The sequence below is a fragment of the Cebidichthys violaceus genome, unplaced genomic scaffold (genome assembly GCF_023349555.1).
Source record: "Cebidichthys violaceus isolate CVI_PGR_0920_01 unplaced genomic scaffold, fCebVio1.0.p SCAF_1, whole genome shotgun sequence".
Classification (NCBI taxonomy): Eukaryota; Metazoa; Chordata; class Actinopteri; order Perciformes; family Stichaeidae; genus Cebidichthys; species Cebidichthys violaceus.
In genome coordinates, this window is record NW_027176262.1 from 1117287 (window position 1) to 1130809 (window position 13523).

Below are 13523 nucleotides of genomic sequence, written 5' to 3' on the forward strand. Positions count from 1 at the left end.
TCGGGCCGCACACTGAACACCTGTGCCGACCAGCTAGCAGAGGTGTTCACCAACATCTTCAACCTCTCCCTGCAACAACCTGCAGTCCCCACCTGCCTCAAATCCACCACCATTGTCCCTGTCCCGAAAAAGACCGCAGTCACCTGCCTCAATGACTACCGCCCAGTCGCCCTGACCTCAGTTATCTTGAAGTGCTTTGAGAGGATACTATCGCACATCAAGGATGTCCTCCCAGCAGACCTGGACAGCCACCAGTTTGCCCACCCAGTGAACAGGTCTACGGAGGATGCGGTCTCCATCACACTTCATTTGGCAATGTCTCACCTGGAGCTCCCTAACACATACGTCAGGATGCTCTTCGTTGACTTCAGCTCTGCCTTCAACACCATCATCCCCCATAAACTGGTGCATAAACTCAAAAACCTTGGACTCTCTACCTCACTCTGTTCATGGACTCTGGACTTTCTCTCAAACAGACCACAGAGTGTCAGGATAGGGAACCTGACATCGACAACCACCATCCTGAACACTGGTCCACTGCAGGGCTGTGTGCTCAGCCTGGCCCTCTTCCCCCAGGACTGCTCCCCCACATATTCCTCTAACACAATAGTGAAGTCTGCCGACGACACCACTGTGGTGGGACTCATCTCCAACAACGGTGAGACGCACTACAGACAGGAGGTCCAACATCTGGCTGAGTGGTGCTCAGACAACAAACTGGTCCTAAAGACCACCAAGAACAAAGAAGTCATAGTGGACTTCAGGAGATCCAGGAAGACCACACCCTCTCCACTCTACATAGGTGGGGAGGAGGTGGATAGTGGGGACCGCATCAAATTCCTGGGACTCCACATTGCTGAAGAACTCACTTGGTCCCTGAACACAAAAACAGGCAATAAAACGACCACTTTTGTCACTTCAAAGCCATTGATGCCTGTGTTGTATCTTTTATATATTTATTTAATGTCTTGTTGTACTGATGTTCTCCACCCCCCGGCTGCTCCTAAATATCCTGTCCATGAAAGTCATGAACAGGACCGGTGACAAAGGGCAGCCCTGGCGGAGGCCAACACCCACCGGGAACGTGTCTGACTTATTGCCAAAAATACAGACACAGCTCCTACTGCAGTCGTACAGACACCGGATGGCCCATTGTAACGGGTCTGGCAACCCATACTCCCTGACTATGTAAGGCCCTCCCATGATTCACTTTCTTGTGGTGAAGTGTGCCGATCATCTGGTGCCGTCTGGAAGATTGTACCGCAGCACCAGGCTCAGGGATAGATTCATAGAAATCTCCCACACTGCTCCTTTACTGTAATTAAGAAAGTTGAGTGAAAATGTTCAAGTGACAAATTTATTTGTGAATCAAGCTCAATCTCTTAATGTCGATGATTAAAGTAGAGATGTTCCCATACCTGATCTCTCCTATTGAATGAGAGCACACTGAACACATCATGATGACGTCATAATTCACCTTCACCCAAAACTGATTTTTACTGAATAGAGCTTGAACACATCATAATGTAACTCAATGCATCCTCCGTGAGTTAGCGGTTAGCTTCATTATTATGTCAAGCAGGACTGTGCTGCCCACCAGCTGTTAACAACATACGTTCAACACAGATTTGTTGTTCACATAAAAGTATTATCAGTGAAAATGATGGTGCACGAGAGTGTTAAACTACAGGTGTGTAGGGCCCCATCAGGAACCAGGTCTATAACACCAAACCCACAGCATCATCAAGGCACACAGAAAATCTGTTTTGGTTACGCAGAGCTTTTCCTCTGGTGTTTACACTCCTGTGAATTAGTCACTGGACTCATGATTTGTATTATCAACATAACAATATAAGAAATACAATCAACCACTCAACACTTCCTACTGAGTCGTCACGATTTCCATGTTTCTAAATTCAATTCTGGAATTAATTCAGTTCATCAAATCCCACATTAATCAGTGACAACAAGTATTACAACTTTGAATGAATATTTACTGACTTTTGTTATTTCATCAATATTGTATCTTTGTAACAGGTCGACATTTTAAAACAAAAGGAACGTTTACATGTATTCCGTATCTTTGACATTTGCAATCCAAACATGATAGGATTCAAAAGTGGTTGTATGATGACAAAATACAGTGAGAGGATGATACGCAGCACTCTGGGTACACTGGTCATATCAAATCTACTCTGAACTACTTCAAAGCAGCAGCCAAAGGAAAAGTTCAGCAGAGAAGCGAGGTGAGGTGTGCAGGTACTGACAGCTCTTTGTCTGGTCTGTTTAGAACCAGAGAAACAAACTTTAAAAATTTTCATGTAAGAGTAAAGGATTGGAAGCAGAGGGACTAAGATGGTGAGAACAATACCAAACATTCCATGAATGTTATTCACATCACTGTCAGAACACGCCAACTTAACAACAAGGTAGTTACGGCAATACAAACTGTTAATGATGTTTCCACAAAATGTCAAACGGATGTTTAAAAATAAAGTAATTAAGACTTTCACAAAAGAATAAAACCATAATACAGCGATAAAGATAACAGCTTTGTTAAATGTCATTTGTCTGTTATATTGTAGAGGATAACAGATAGCAAGATATCTGTCATAAGCCATGACGGCTAAATTACAAAACTCTACATTTACATACGTATACAAACAATAAATCTGCAGGAAACAAAGTGAAGCAGAAACAGTGTGAATGTCAGAGAGGATCTGAACCAGAAGGAATGGAAACAACCCTGTACTACCAACCAGTTCATTTACAAACAGGCTGCAGAGAAAAAGGTACATAGGTTCATGTAAGCTTCTGTTCATACAGATAACCACAATCAGAGAAATGTTGACAATAGCTATAATAATGTATAACATTGCAGTTAACATAAAATACAAGTACTTCACATTCCCTACATGCACATAAGCGCCAAGAATGAAGTAAGATAAAGTTGAATTCAACATTCTTTATAGCACAACAAGTATCTGTAAATGAAACAGGATCACATCACACATGGTTCAGGTTCTATCACCTGTTGTGCTGCAGACTGCTGCAGTCACTTCCATCGGCTGCAGACACCTTTGTACCTTTTCAGAGGTGAAGAATCTAACAGCCAGCAACACTTTTCTATCAGGTCCCACACCAGCCTATCAGATCACATTCAGTCCCATCAGTGTCACCTACCTCCTGACGTAATTCCCAGTCCTTGTCACCTAAGTCTAGGTCATCATCTTGTTGTTGTAGTATCCTACATCCCTTCATTATTTTAAAAAAACGTCTCGTCCTCTTCACCTACATACTTGTCACCTACGTCCCGTCGTCATGTTATTGTCATCATCTGCATCTTGTTGTCACACTGTCTTCCTCTACTACGTCCCATCGTCATCCCATCATCGTCCCGCCATCGTCCCGTCATCTCCTAGTTGCTATCCCATCACCATCCTGTCACCTACGACATAACTGTCCCACCGGAGATTCTGTGACTTGGAGGGCCCGGGGATGCTACCTTCATCCCACTCAGGAGGCGCCTGGGTGGGAGGAGGGAAATAAGGCAGAAGCAGGGCAAGAGGAGCGGCCTGCAGGCTAGACTAAGAGCTGACCCCAACCAACCAGCTCTACCGAGTTTTTTTCTGGCAAACTCCCAGCCACTCGTCAACAAGATCGACGAAATGAGGCTGAGGATTACGTCGCACAACATGAGCAGCTCTGTGATGGTAATTACAGAGACTTGGCTGGACAGCACCGCTCCCCACGAAGCCATCGAGCTAGCGGGTCGAACGGTTTACCGAGGAGACAGGACTGCAAACTCCGGCAAGAGCAGAGGTGGAGGAGTGTGCATCTACGTGAACAACGACTGGTGTACAGTTACGGATATCATTGGGAAACACTGCTCCCCGGACCTAGAATACCTGGCTGTGAAATCCAGACCGTTCTATCTGCCAAGGGAACTTTCTGCCATCCTCATCACAGCTGTTTACATCCCCCCCCACATGCTAACGTGAAGCTAGCTCTGGAGGAGCTGCACAGCACTGTTACCAACCAGCTAAACGCTCAAGGGGGAGCTGTGATTGTGGTGGGAGACTTCAACCATGCAGAACTAAAGACAGTGCTGCCCAAGTTCCACAGAAATGTAAGATTCCCGACCAGAGACAAGAATACTTTGGACCAGGTGTACACCAACATTATAGGATCATACAAAGCTGCACCATCTCCACACCTCGGCTTATCAGACCACCTCTCTCTGATAATCACGTCATCATATAAACCAGTAATTTGCAAAACAAGACCAGCTTTCAAAACCATTCAAGTATGGAGCGATGATGCCGCTTCACTTCTGCAGGACTGCTTTGAAAGCAAGTACTATGAAGTGTTTGCACAGGGAGCTGACCTGGAGGAGTACACCTCGGCTATCCTGGCCTACCTACACTTCTGCACAGAGACAGTAACGACCACCAAAACCATCAAAGTGTTCCCAAATCAAAAACCCTGGCTGGACAGAAACGTGTGGTTACTGCATGGAGCAAGAGATGCTGCCTTCTGGTCTGGTGACATACAGGCCTACAAAAATGCACAAAGGGACCTGAATAAGGGCATCAGAGAGGCCAAGCGCAGACACAAACAGCGCATCGAGAGACACTTCAAGAACAACGAACCCCGGAGCATGTGGAGAGGAATTAAAACCCTGACTGACTACAAGAGCAGCACCACACAGATCAGTCAGGACAGTGACCTCCCTGACACCCTGAACCGCTTCTTCACCCGCTTTGATAGTCAGCACAGCGGAGCAACAGCTGAGAAAACCCAGCCCAAGGAGGAGCAGACACTCTTCCTCCAGCACCACCAGGTGAGGTCCGCTCTGAGGAGGATCAACATCACCAAGGCAGCGGTATCAGACAGGGTGTCGGGCCGCACACTGAATACCTGTGCCGACCAGCTAGCAGAGGTGTTCACCAACATCTTCAACCTCTCCCTGCAACAACCTGCAGTCCCCACCTGCCTCAAATCCACCACCATTGTCCCTGTCCCGAAAAAGACCGCAGTCACCTGCCTCAATGACTACCGCCCAGTCGCCCTGACCTCAGTTATCTTGAAGTGCTTTGAGAGGATACTATCGCACATCAAGGATGTCCTCCCAGCAGACCTGGACAGCCACCAGTTTGCCCACCCAGTGAACAGGTCTACGGAGGATGCGGTCTCCATCACACTTCATTTGGCAATGTCTCACCTGGAGCTCCCTAACACATACGTCAGGATGCTCTTCGTTGACTTCAGCTCTGCCTTCAACACCATCATCCCCCATAAACTGGTGCATAAACTCAAAAACCTTGGACTCTCTACCTCACTCTGTTCATGGACTCTGGACTTTCTCTCAAACAGACCACAGAGTGTCAGGATAGGGAACCTGACATCAACAACCACCATCCTGAACACTGGTCCACTGCAGGGCTGTGTGCTCAGCCTGGCCCTCTTCCCCCAGGACTGCTCCCCCACATATTCCTCTAACACAATAGTGAAGTCTGCCGACGACACCACTGTGGTGGGACTCATCTCCAACAACGGTGAGACGCACTACAGACAGGAGGTCCAACATCTGGCTGAGTGGTGCTCAGACAACAAACTGGTCCTAAAGACCACCAAGAACAAAGAAGTCATAGTGGACTTCAGGAGATCCAGGAAGACCACACCCTCTCCACTCTACATAGGTGGGGAGGAGGTGGATAGTGGGGACCGCATCAAATTCCTGGGACTCCACATTGCTGAAGAACTCACTTGGTCCCTGAACACAAAAACAGGCAATAAAACGACCACTTTTGTCACTTCAAAGCCATTGATGCCTGTGTTGTATCTTTTATATATTTATTTAATGTCTTGTTGTACTGATGTTCTCCACCCCCCGGCTGCTCCTAAATATCCTGTCCATGAAAGTCATGAACAGGACCGGTGACAAAGGGCAGCCCTGGCGGAGGCCAACACCCACCGGGAACGTGTCTGACTTATTGCCGAAAATACAGACACAGCTCCTACTGCAGTCGTACAGACACCGGATGGCCCATTGTAACGGGTCTGGCAACCCATACTCCCTGACTATGTAAGGCCCTCCCATGATTCACTTTCTTGTGGTGAAGTGTGCCGATCATCTGGTGCCGTCTGGAAGATTGTACCGCAGCACCAGGCTCAGGGATAGATTCATAGAAATCTCCCACACTGCTCCTTTACTGTAATTAAGAAAGTTGAGTGAAAATGTTCAAGTGACAAATTTATTTGTGAATCAAGCTCAATCTCTTAATGTCGATGATTAAAGTAGAGATGTTCCCATACCTGATCTCTCCTATTGAATGAGAGCACACTGAACACATCATGATGACGTCATAATTCACCTTCACCCAAAACTGATTTTTACTGAATAGAGCTTGAACACATCATAATGTAACTCAATGCATCCTCCGTGAGTTAGCGGTTAGCTTCATTATTATGCCAAGCAGGACTGTGCTGCCCACCAGCTGTTAACAACATACGTTCAACACAGATTTGTTGTTCACATAAAAGTATTATCAGTGAAAATGATGGTGCACAAGAGTGTTAAACTACAGGTGTGTAGGGCCCCATCAGGAACCAGGTCTATAACACCAAACCCACAGCATCATCAAGGCACACAGAAAATCTGTTTTGGTTACGCAGAGCTTTTCCTCTGGTGTTTACACTCCTGTGAATTAGTCACTGGACTCATGATTTGTATTATCAACATAACAATATAAGAAATACAATCAACCACTCAACACTTCCTACTGAGTCGTCACGATTTCCATGTTTCTAAATTCAATTCTGGAATCAATTCAGTTCATCAAATCCCACATTAATCAGTGACAACAAGTATTACCACTTTGAATGAATATTTACTGACTTTTGTTATTTCATCAATATTGTATCTTTGTAACAGGTCGACATTTTAAAACAAAAGGAACGTTTACATGTATTCCGTATCTTTGACATTTGCAATCCAAACATGATAGGATTCAAAAGTGGTTGTATGATGACAAAATACAGTGAGAGGATGATACGCAGCACTCTGGGTACACTGGTCATATCAAATCTACTCTGAACTACTTCAAAGCAGCAACCAAAGGAAAAGTTCAGCAGAGAAGCGAGGTGAGGTGTGCAGGTACTGACAGCTCTTTGTCTGGTCTGTTTAGAACCAGAGAAACAAACTTTAAAAATTTTCATGTAAGAGTAAAGGATTGGAAGCAGAGGGACTAAGATGGTGAGAACAGTACCAAACATTCCATGAATGTTATTCACATCACTGTCAGAACACGCCAACTTAACAACAAGGTAGTTACGGCAATACAAACTGTTAATGATGTTTCCACAAAATGTCAAACGGATGTTTAAAAATAAAGTAATTAAGACTTTCACAAAAGAATAAAACCATAATACAGCGATAAAGATAACAGCTTTGTTAAATGTCATTTGTCTGTTATATTGTAGAGGATAACAGATAGCAAGATATCTGTCATAAGCCATGACGGCTAAATTACAAAACTCTACATTTACATACGTATACAAACAATAAATCTGCAGGAAACAAAGTGAAGCAGAAACAGTGTGAATGTCAGAGAGGATCTGAACCAGAAGGAATGGAAACAACCCTGTACTACCAACCAGTTCATTTACAAACAGGCTGCAGAGAAAAAGGTACATAGGTTCATGTAAGCTTCTGTTCATACAGATAACCACAATCAGAGAAATGTTGACAATAGCTATAATAATGTATAACATTGCAGTTAACATAAAATACAAGTACTTCACATTACCTACATGCACATAAGCTCCAAGAATGAAGTAAGATAAAGTTGATGAAGTTGAATTCAACATTCTTTATGGCACAACAAGTATCTGTAAATGAAACAGGATCACATCACACATGGTTCAGGTTCTATCACCTGTTGTGCTGCAGACTGCTGCAGTCACTTCCATCGGCTGCAGACACCTTTGTACCTTTTCAGAGGTGAAGAATCTAACAGCCAGCAACACTTTTCTATCAGGTCCCACACCAGCCTATCAGATCACATTCAGTCCCATCAGTGTCACCTACCTCCTGACGTAATTCCTAGTCCTCGCCACCTCGTTACCATCAGTCCTTGTTGTTGTAGTATCCTACATCCTGTCATCCCCAACTTCCCATCAGTTGCACCGACGTCACAATGTCCTCACCCATGTCCCGTTGTTTTCAACAATGTCCCGTTGTCGTCATGTATGTACTTGTCACCTACGTCTCGTAGTCATGCTGTTGTCAACATCTGCGTGCGGTTGTCATCCTGTCTTCCTCTACTACGTAAAATCATAATTTTGTTGTTGTAACCTTTGTTCCAATCGTCATAGTCAGGAACGTCCCACCACATCGTCCCGCCATCGTCTGTAACGTAAGGTCACTGATTCTAGAGAGTCTTTATGTTTTCAAATGGTAAATGCACTGTACTTGTATATCTCTTTTCTAGTCTTCTGACCACTCAAAGCGCTTTAACACTACATGTCATCATTCACCCATTCACACCCATTCATACACTGATGACAGGGGCTACCATGCAAGGTGCAACTTACAGTCATACCCATTCATACACCAGCAGGGAGCAATTTGGGGTTAAGCGTCTTGCCCAAGGACATGGAAATGGACACACCAACATGGACTAGCGGAGCCATGGATCAAATCGGTCGATCCTCTGATTGAAGGACGACCCGCTCTACCACTGAGCCATAGGCCACCCCAGCCCAACATTGACCTCAACTCCACACTTTAAAAGAATCTGAATGCTACAATTCATATCCAACATTTTCTGACCAGCAGAACTAATATTTTCTAATGTTTGTCTGTCCATCCTGAGGTTGTCTCAGAGCGGTCTGAGGTGAGGTCATTATCGAACGCCTGTGGACCAGTGACACCAGTGCTGAGGTCTCACTGGTCCACAGCTCTGACTAATTTGCTTCAGAGGGAATTAGTGGAAACTGTGTCTACTGTGAAGAAGCCTCAGAGACAAACATTGTTGACAGGCTGAAGTGACCTTTCACCTGAGGGACTTCATCAATGAGCATCATGATGTAACTTCCCTCAACACCTGTGTGAGGGTTACATCAGATGAAATAACTTCAAAGCTCCAATAACCAAATGTTTCCATTTTAACTAATGAAATGTGTAAAACCCAGAGAGAATTCTGAATCAATTCTGCAGCTTTTGAGGATCTTTTAGCTCCTGTTTTGGTTTTACTGAATATTTCTGTTGATCAGCAGTCAGCTCATATCTCGTCAAAAAGCTGCAGGAGACATTAAAACTGTAAGTAATGTGGAAAATACCTTACTGGGAAATAATCACATAAGGCAGCGCACAAGGCACACAATAAAATAACTTAACTTTAGCTGCCGCTGTTTGTAGAGATAATGGGCAACAGCACTGTGACTAGAGTGTTGTGGAACACTTGCCAAGTGGAACACTTGGCAATCTATGCTTCATAACGTTCACGTCACCAATTGTTTCAGTTGTTAATGTAAAACCTCAGTGAGTCAGCGACTTTTCATAAGTAGCCTGCTGGTCTGTCCTTTTAGAACCTTTTAAAATCTTTTAGAACCTCGATGAACAACAAACACACCTCAGAAACAAAGTAAAGATTGAGGAATCAGTTCCTCCATTTAAACAACCAGCCGTTTACTGTTGAAGAGGATTTTAACTGCAGCAGAAAAGAAACTCACCCAATGTCGGTTCTGCTTGGTCCTGCTTGGTTCCGTTGGGTTCTACTTGGCTCTGTTTGGTTCTGTTGGGTCCATGTTGACGATTCAACTGGTTTATCTGATAAAATGATGCAGAACACAAAGTGATTCATGTGAAGTTTGACACATAAACAACATTTTCTTAATGATTAATAACTCTAGGTCTAACTCTAATAAGTCTCAGACACATTGATCAACATCAATAAGTTCACTACTATTGAAAGACATTGATCAACTTTTATATTGATCTTCAATAATAACCCTTATAACTGATAAAAACAGAATGATTATCTTTTATTGTTTATGTAAAACAATCACAGTGTCACATGACTGAATCCTGTTGAACTGAATGTATAATGAGTTTGATTATTGATCAGAAAATATTGATAGAAGAGGTTTAAACTGATTAAATCAGCTGATGTTCAACAGTACCTCTACACTAACCTTCTGCTTCTACTGTGATCAAGTTAACTCCAGCTTGTTCGAGGAGGCTTTTATTGTGAAATTCTTGACCCTGAAACAGGAAGCTGTTCCTGTTTACATCTAAGTCAATCAACAGCAGAGAATGTTCTGATCTGAGCTCAGTCTCTAATCATGAATATGAATATATATATATATATATATATATATATATATATATATATATATATATAAATGTGTTTGACACTGTGACATCGTACATCAGTCTTTGTGAGGACATGTGTGTGCCAACTAAAACCTTCTGCACATACAACAACAATAAACCTGGTTCACTACAAGACTCAGGCAGCTTTGTCGGGCTAAGGAGGAGGCCTACAGAAGTGGGGACAGGATGCTGTACAACCAGACCAGAAACACACTGGCGAGGGAGATCAAGGTAGCTAAGAGGAGCTACACTGAAAAGCTGGAAGAAAAGTTTTCAGTCAACAACCCCTCGTCAGTTTGGAGAGGCCTGCAGGTCCTCACCAACTACAGGAGACCTGTGCCAGCCTCCACCTGTCATTGGATCACAAACTTCCTAACAGACAGGATGCAGCAGGTGAGGCTGGGAAAAAGTACATCCAGCACCCAGACTATCAGCACTGGCGCCCCCCAGGGATGTGGTCTCTCCCCACTGCTCTGCTCCCTCTACACCAGGGGTCGGGAACCTTTTTGACTGGGAGAGCCATAAAGGCCAAATATTTCGAAATATATTTCATTGAGAGCCATATAGTATTTTTAACGTATAATAAATTAAATATGTCTTACTTTTAATGCGACTTCTGGTGCTGCATGGACTCATCTAACGCGAGAGAAAAGTATGTCCCGGCATTTATGTCCTTAATTTGTGTTTCCTCGACTTGATTTGCCATCATGATGCTACAATCATGCACAGTTCTTGCTGACAGGGGCATGTCATCAAACAGTTCATTGGCCACATCAAGCATGAATGTTTTGGCATACTCGCCATCTGTGAATGGCTTTCCATTCCTTACTATTGCCAAAGCACCCGCAAAGCTAACGGAATTCCCGTCACCTTGCCTGGTCCACACATGTAGTTGCTGCTGACTCATAGCACTCTCCGCTGTAGCTCCTCGCATGCCCTTTTCCTGCTGTCCCCCGCTGGATATTTCGATGCAAATGAAGCATGGTGCGTATCGAAGTGCCGCTTTATATTTGACCGTTTCATCGATGCAATTTTATCATTGCATATTAGACATACCGCAGATCCTGCTCTGTCGACAAATGCAAATTCCTCTGTCCACGCAGCCTGGAATGCACGGTAATCATCGTCTTTTTTTCTTTTCGCCATCTTTTCCGTTACAAGGGTTGAAGCGGATAAACTAGTTGGCTATCTGATAAAATAGATTTCTTCACCTTTACAATGACCCGGACATGCTCGCGAGCCATTGGTTCCCTACCCGACCCACGGGTGACCCGTGACCCGTGAAATTTATCTTCAAAACTAATTTCTGTTTACTTTAAAATGACACAGTATTATTAAGAAATATCACAAGTATTTTAAAATCAGTTCCAAACTGATTTTTTTTTTTCAACTCAAAATTGTCTGGGAGCCATATGCCGTCACCGGAAGAGCCATATATGGCTCGCGAGCCATAGGTTCCCGACCGCTGCTCTACACCAACGACTGCACCTCAGAGGACCCGTCTGTCAGACTCCTGAAGTTCTCAGACGACACGACGGTCATCGGCCTCATCAGGGACAGTCTGCGTCTGCGTACAGACGGGAGAACAGCTGGTCCTCTGGTGTGGTAAGAACAACCGGGAGCTGAACAAGCTCTAAACTGTGGAGATGACAGTGGACTTCAGGAGGATCCACCCAACACTGCCCCCCTCACCCTACTCAACAGCACTGTGTCCGCTGTGGAGACCTTCAGGTTTCTGGGATCCACAATCTCCCAGGACCTGAAGTGGGCCCCCAACATCGACACCATCAGGAAAAAGGCCCAGCAGAGGTTGAACTTCCTGCTCCAGCTCAGGAAGTTCAACCTGCCTCAGGAGCTGCTGGTCCTGTTCTACTCCACCATCATCCAGTCTGTTCTCTGCTCCTCTATCACTGTGTGGTTTGGATCGGCCACCAAACAGGACAGGAACAGACTACAACGGACTGTCAGGTCTGCAGAGAGGATCAGTGGTTCCAGCCTGCCCCCCATCCTGGACTTGTACACCTCCAGAGTCAGGAAACGGGCTGGAAGGATCACTGCAGACCCTTCACACCCTGGACACAAGCTGTTCAACTCCTCCCCTCTGGTAGGAGGTACAGAGCTCTGTACACCACAACCACCAGAACCAGGACCAGCTTCTTTCTGCTGGATGTCAATCTGATGAACAATGAATCAGACACACTGATACCTACACACTACCTCTGTTTGCACTATCATCTCAATTGTTGTTGTTGTTGTATAGGGTTATGTTCATATATATATATATATATAATATATATATATATAATTTTTGGGACATATATATATTAATACTTATATTGTACATAGTTGTTCTACTTTTTTGTTGCCCTTGTTTTGTTTTTTATATATTTTTTCGTGTTTATTGTAAACTTGTGTTTGTATATTGAGAGTGAAGTGGAAACCGGAGTCAATTTCCATGTATGAGTACACACACGACCAATACAGCTGATTCTGATTCTGATGTTTAGTTTTATTTAACCTTCAGCAGCTGTTTGAATGATGTACATGATGTATTAAATTAAATAACATTATTGTAACTATCATGTTTAAATGATATCAGTATATTTAACTTTACTTTATGTGTACTTAGAAAGTAACTAAGTACTGAAGTACAAACTGAAGCTAAAAAAAGTACTTCAGTATTTCTACTACTTTCTACTTTTACAGCTTTAGTTATTTTACAGATTCAGATTATTAATCAACTAATAAATTATGTCATTAAATCATTAAAATGAGCTGCACCTTTTGAATCAATGTAAACATATAATGTGTATTACTATGCAGAATATACTTGTAACATAACTGAGGTATTAGTACTTCTGCTGCTACTTTCTTTACTTTGATTTATTGTTGACACAAAGCAAAAGTAGATATTAATCACATTTGACTCATCGTTTCAACAACAAAGAGGAATATTTACCTTCAATCATGTGATCAGCTGATCGATTATTGATCAGCTGATCGATGACGTGACTCCAGCTGAACAAGTTCAGAAGACAAACGAACCAAACGCACATGTTCCAGCACACTGCCACCATGAACGTGAACGTGACACAGAGGGGTGTGGTCCCCTTTCCTAACCACTTGTCCTTTATTATCTGAA

General features: G+C 43.7%; 2 protein-coding genes across 2 annotated transcripts; both read right to left on the minus strand.

Moving 5' to 3' along the window:
* Nucleotides 1–2006: 2006 nt before the first annotated feature.
* Nucleotides 2007–2969, minus strand: LOC137888915 (olfactory receptor 11A1-like). Its single transcript, XM_068732467.1, has one exon. The coding sequence runs from the start codon at nucleotides 2961–2963 to the stop codon at nucleotides 2007–2009; it is 957 nt and encodes a 318-aa protein (XP_068588568.1). The 5' UTR covers nucleotides 2964–2969.
* A 3937-nt stretch (nucleotides 2970–6906) lies between these two features.
* On the minus strand, nucleotides 6907–7872 carry LOC137888997 (olfactory receptor 11A1-like). The gene has a single exon (XM_068732587.1). The coding sequence runs from the start codon at nucleotides 7870–7872 to the stop codon at nucleotides 6907–6909; it is 966 nt and encodes a 321-aa protein (XP_068588688.1).
* Between the last annotated feature and the right edge of the window lie 5651 nt (nucleotides 7873–13523).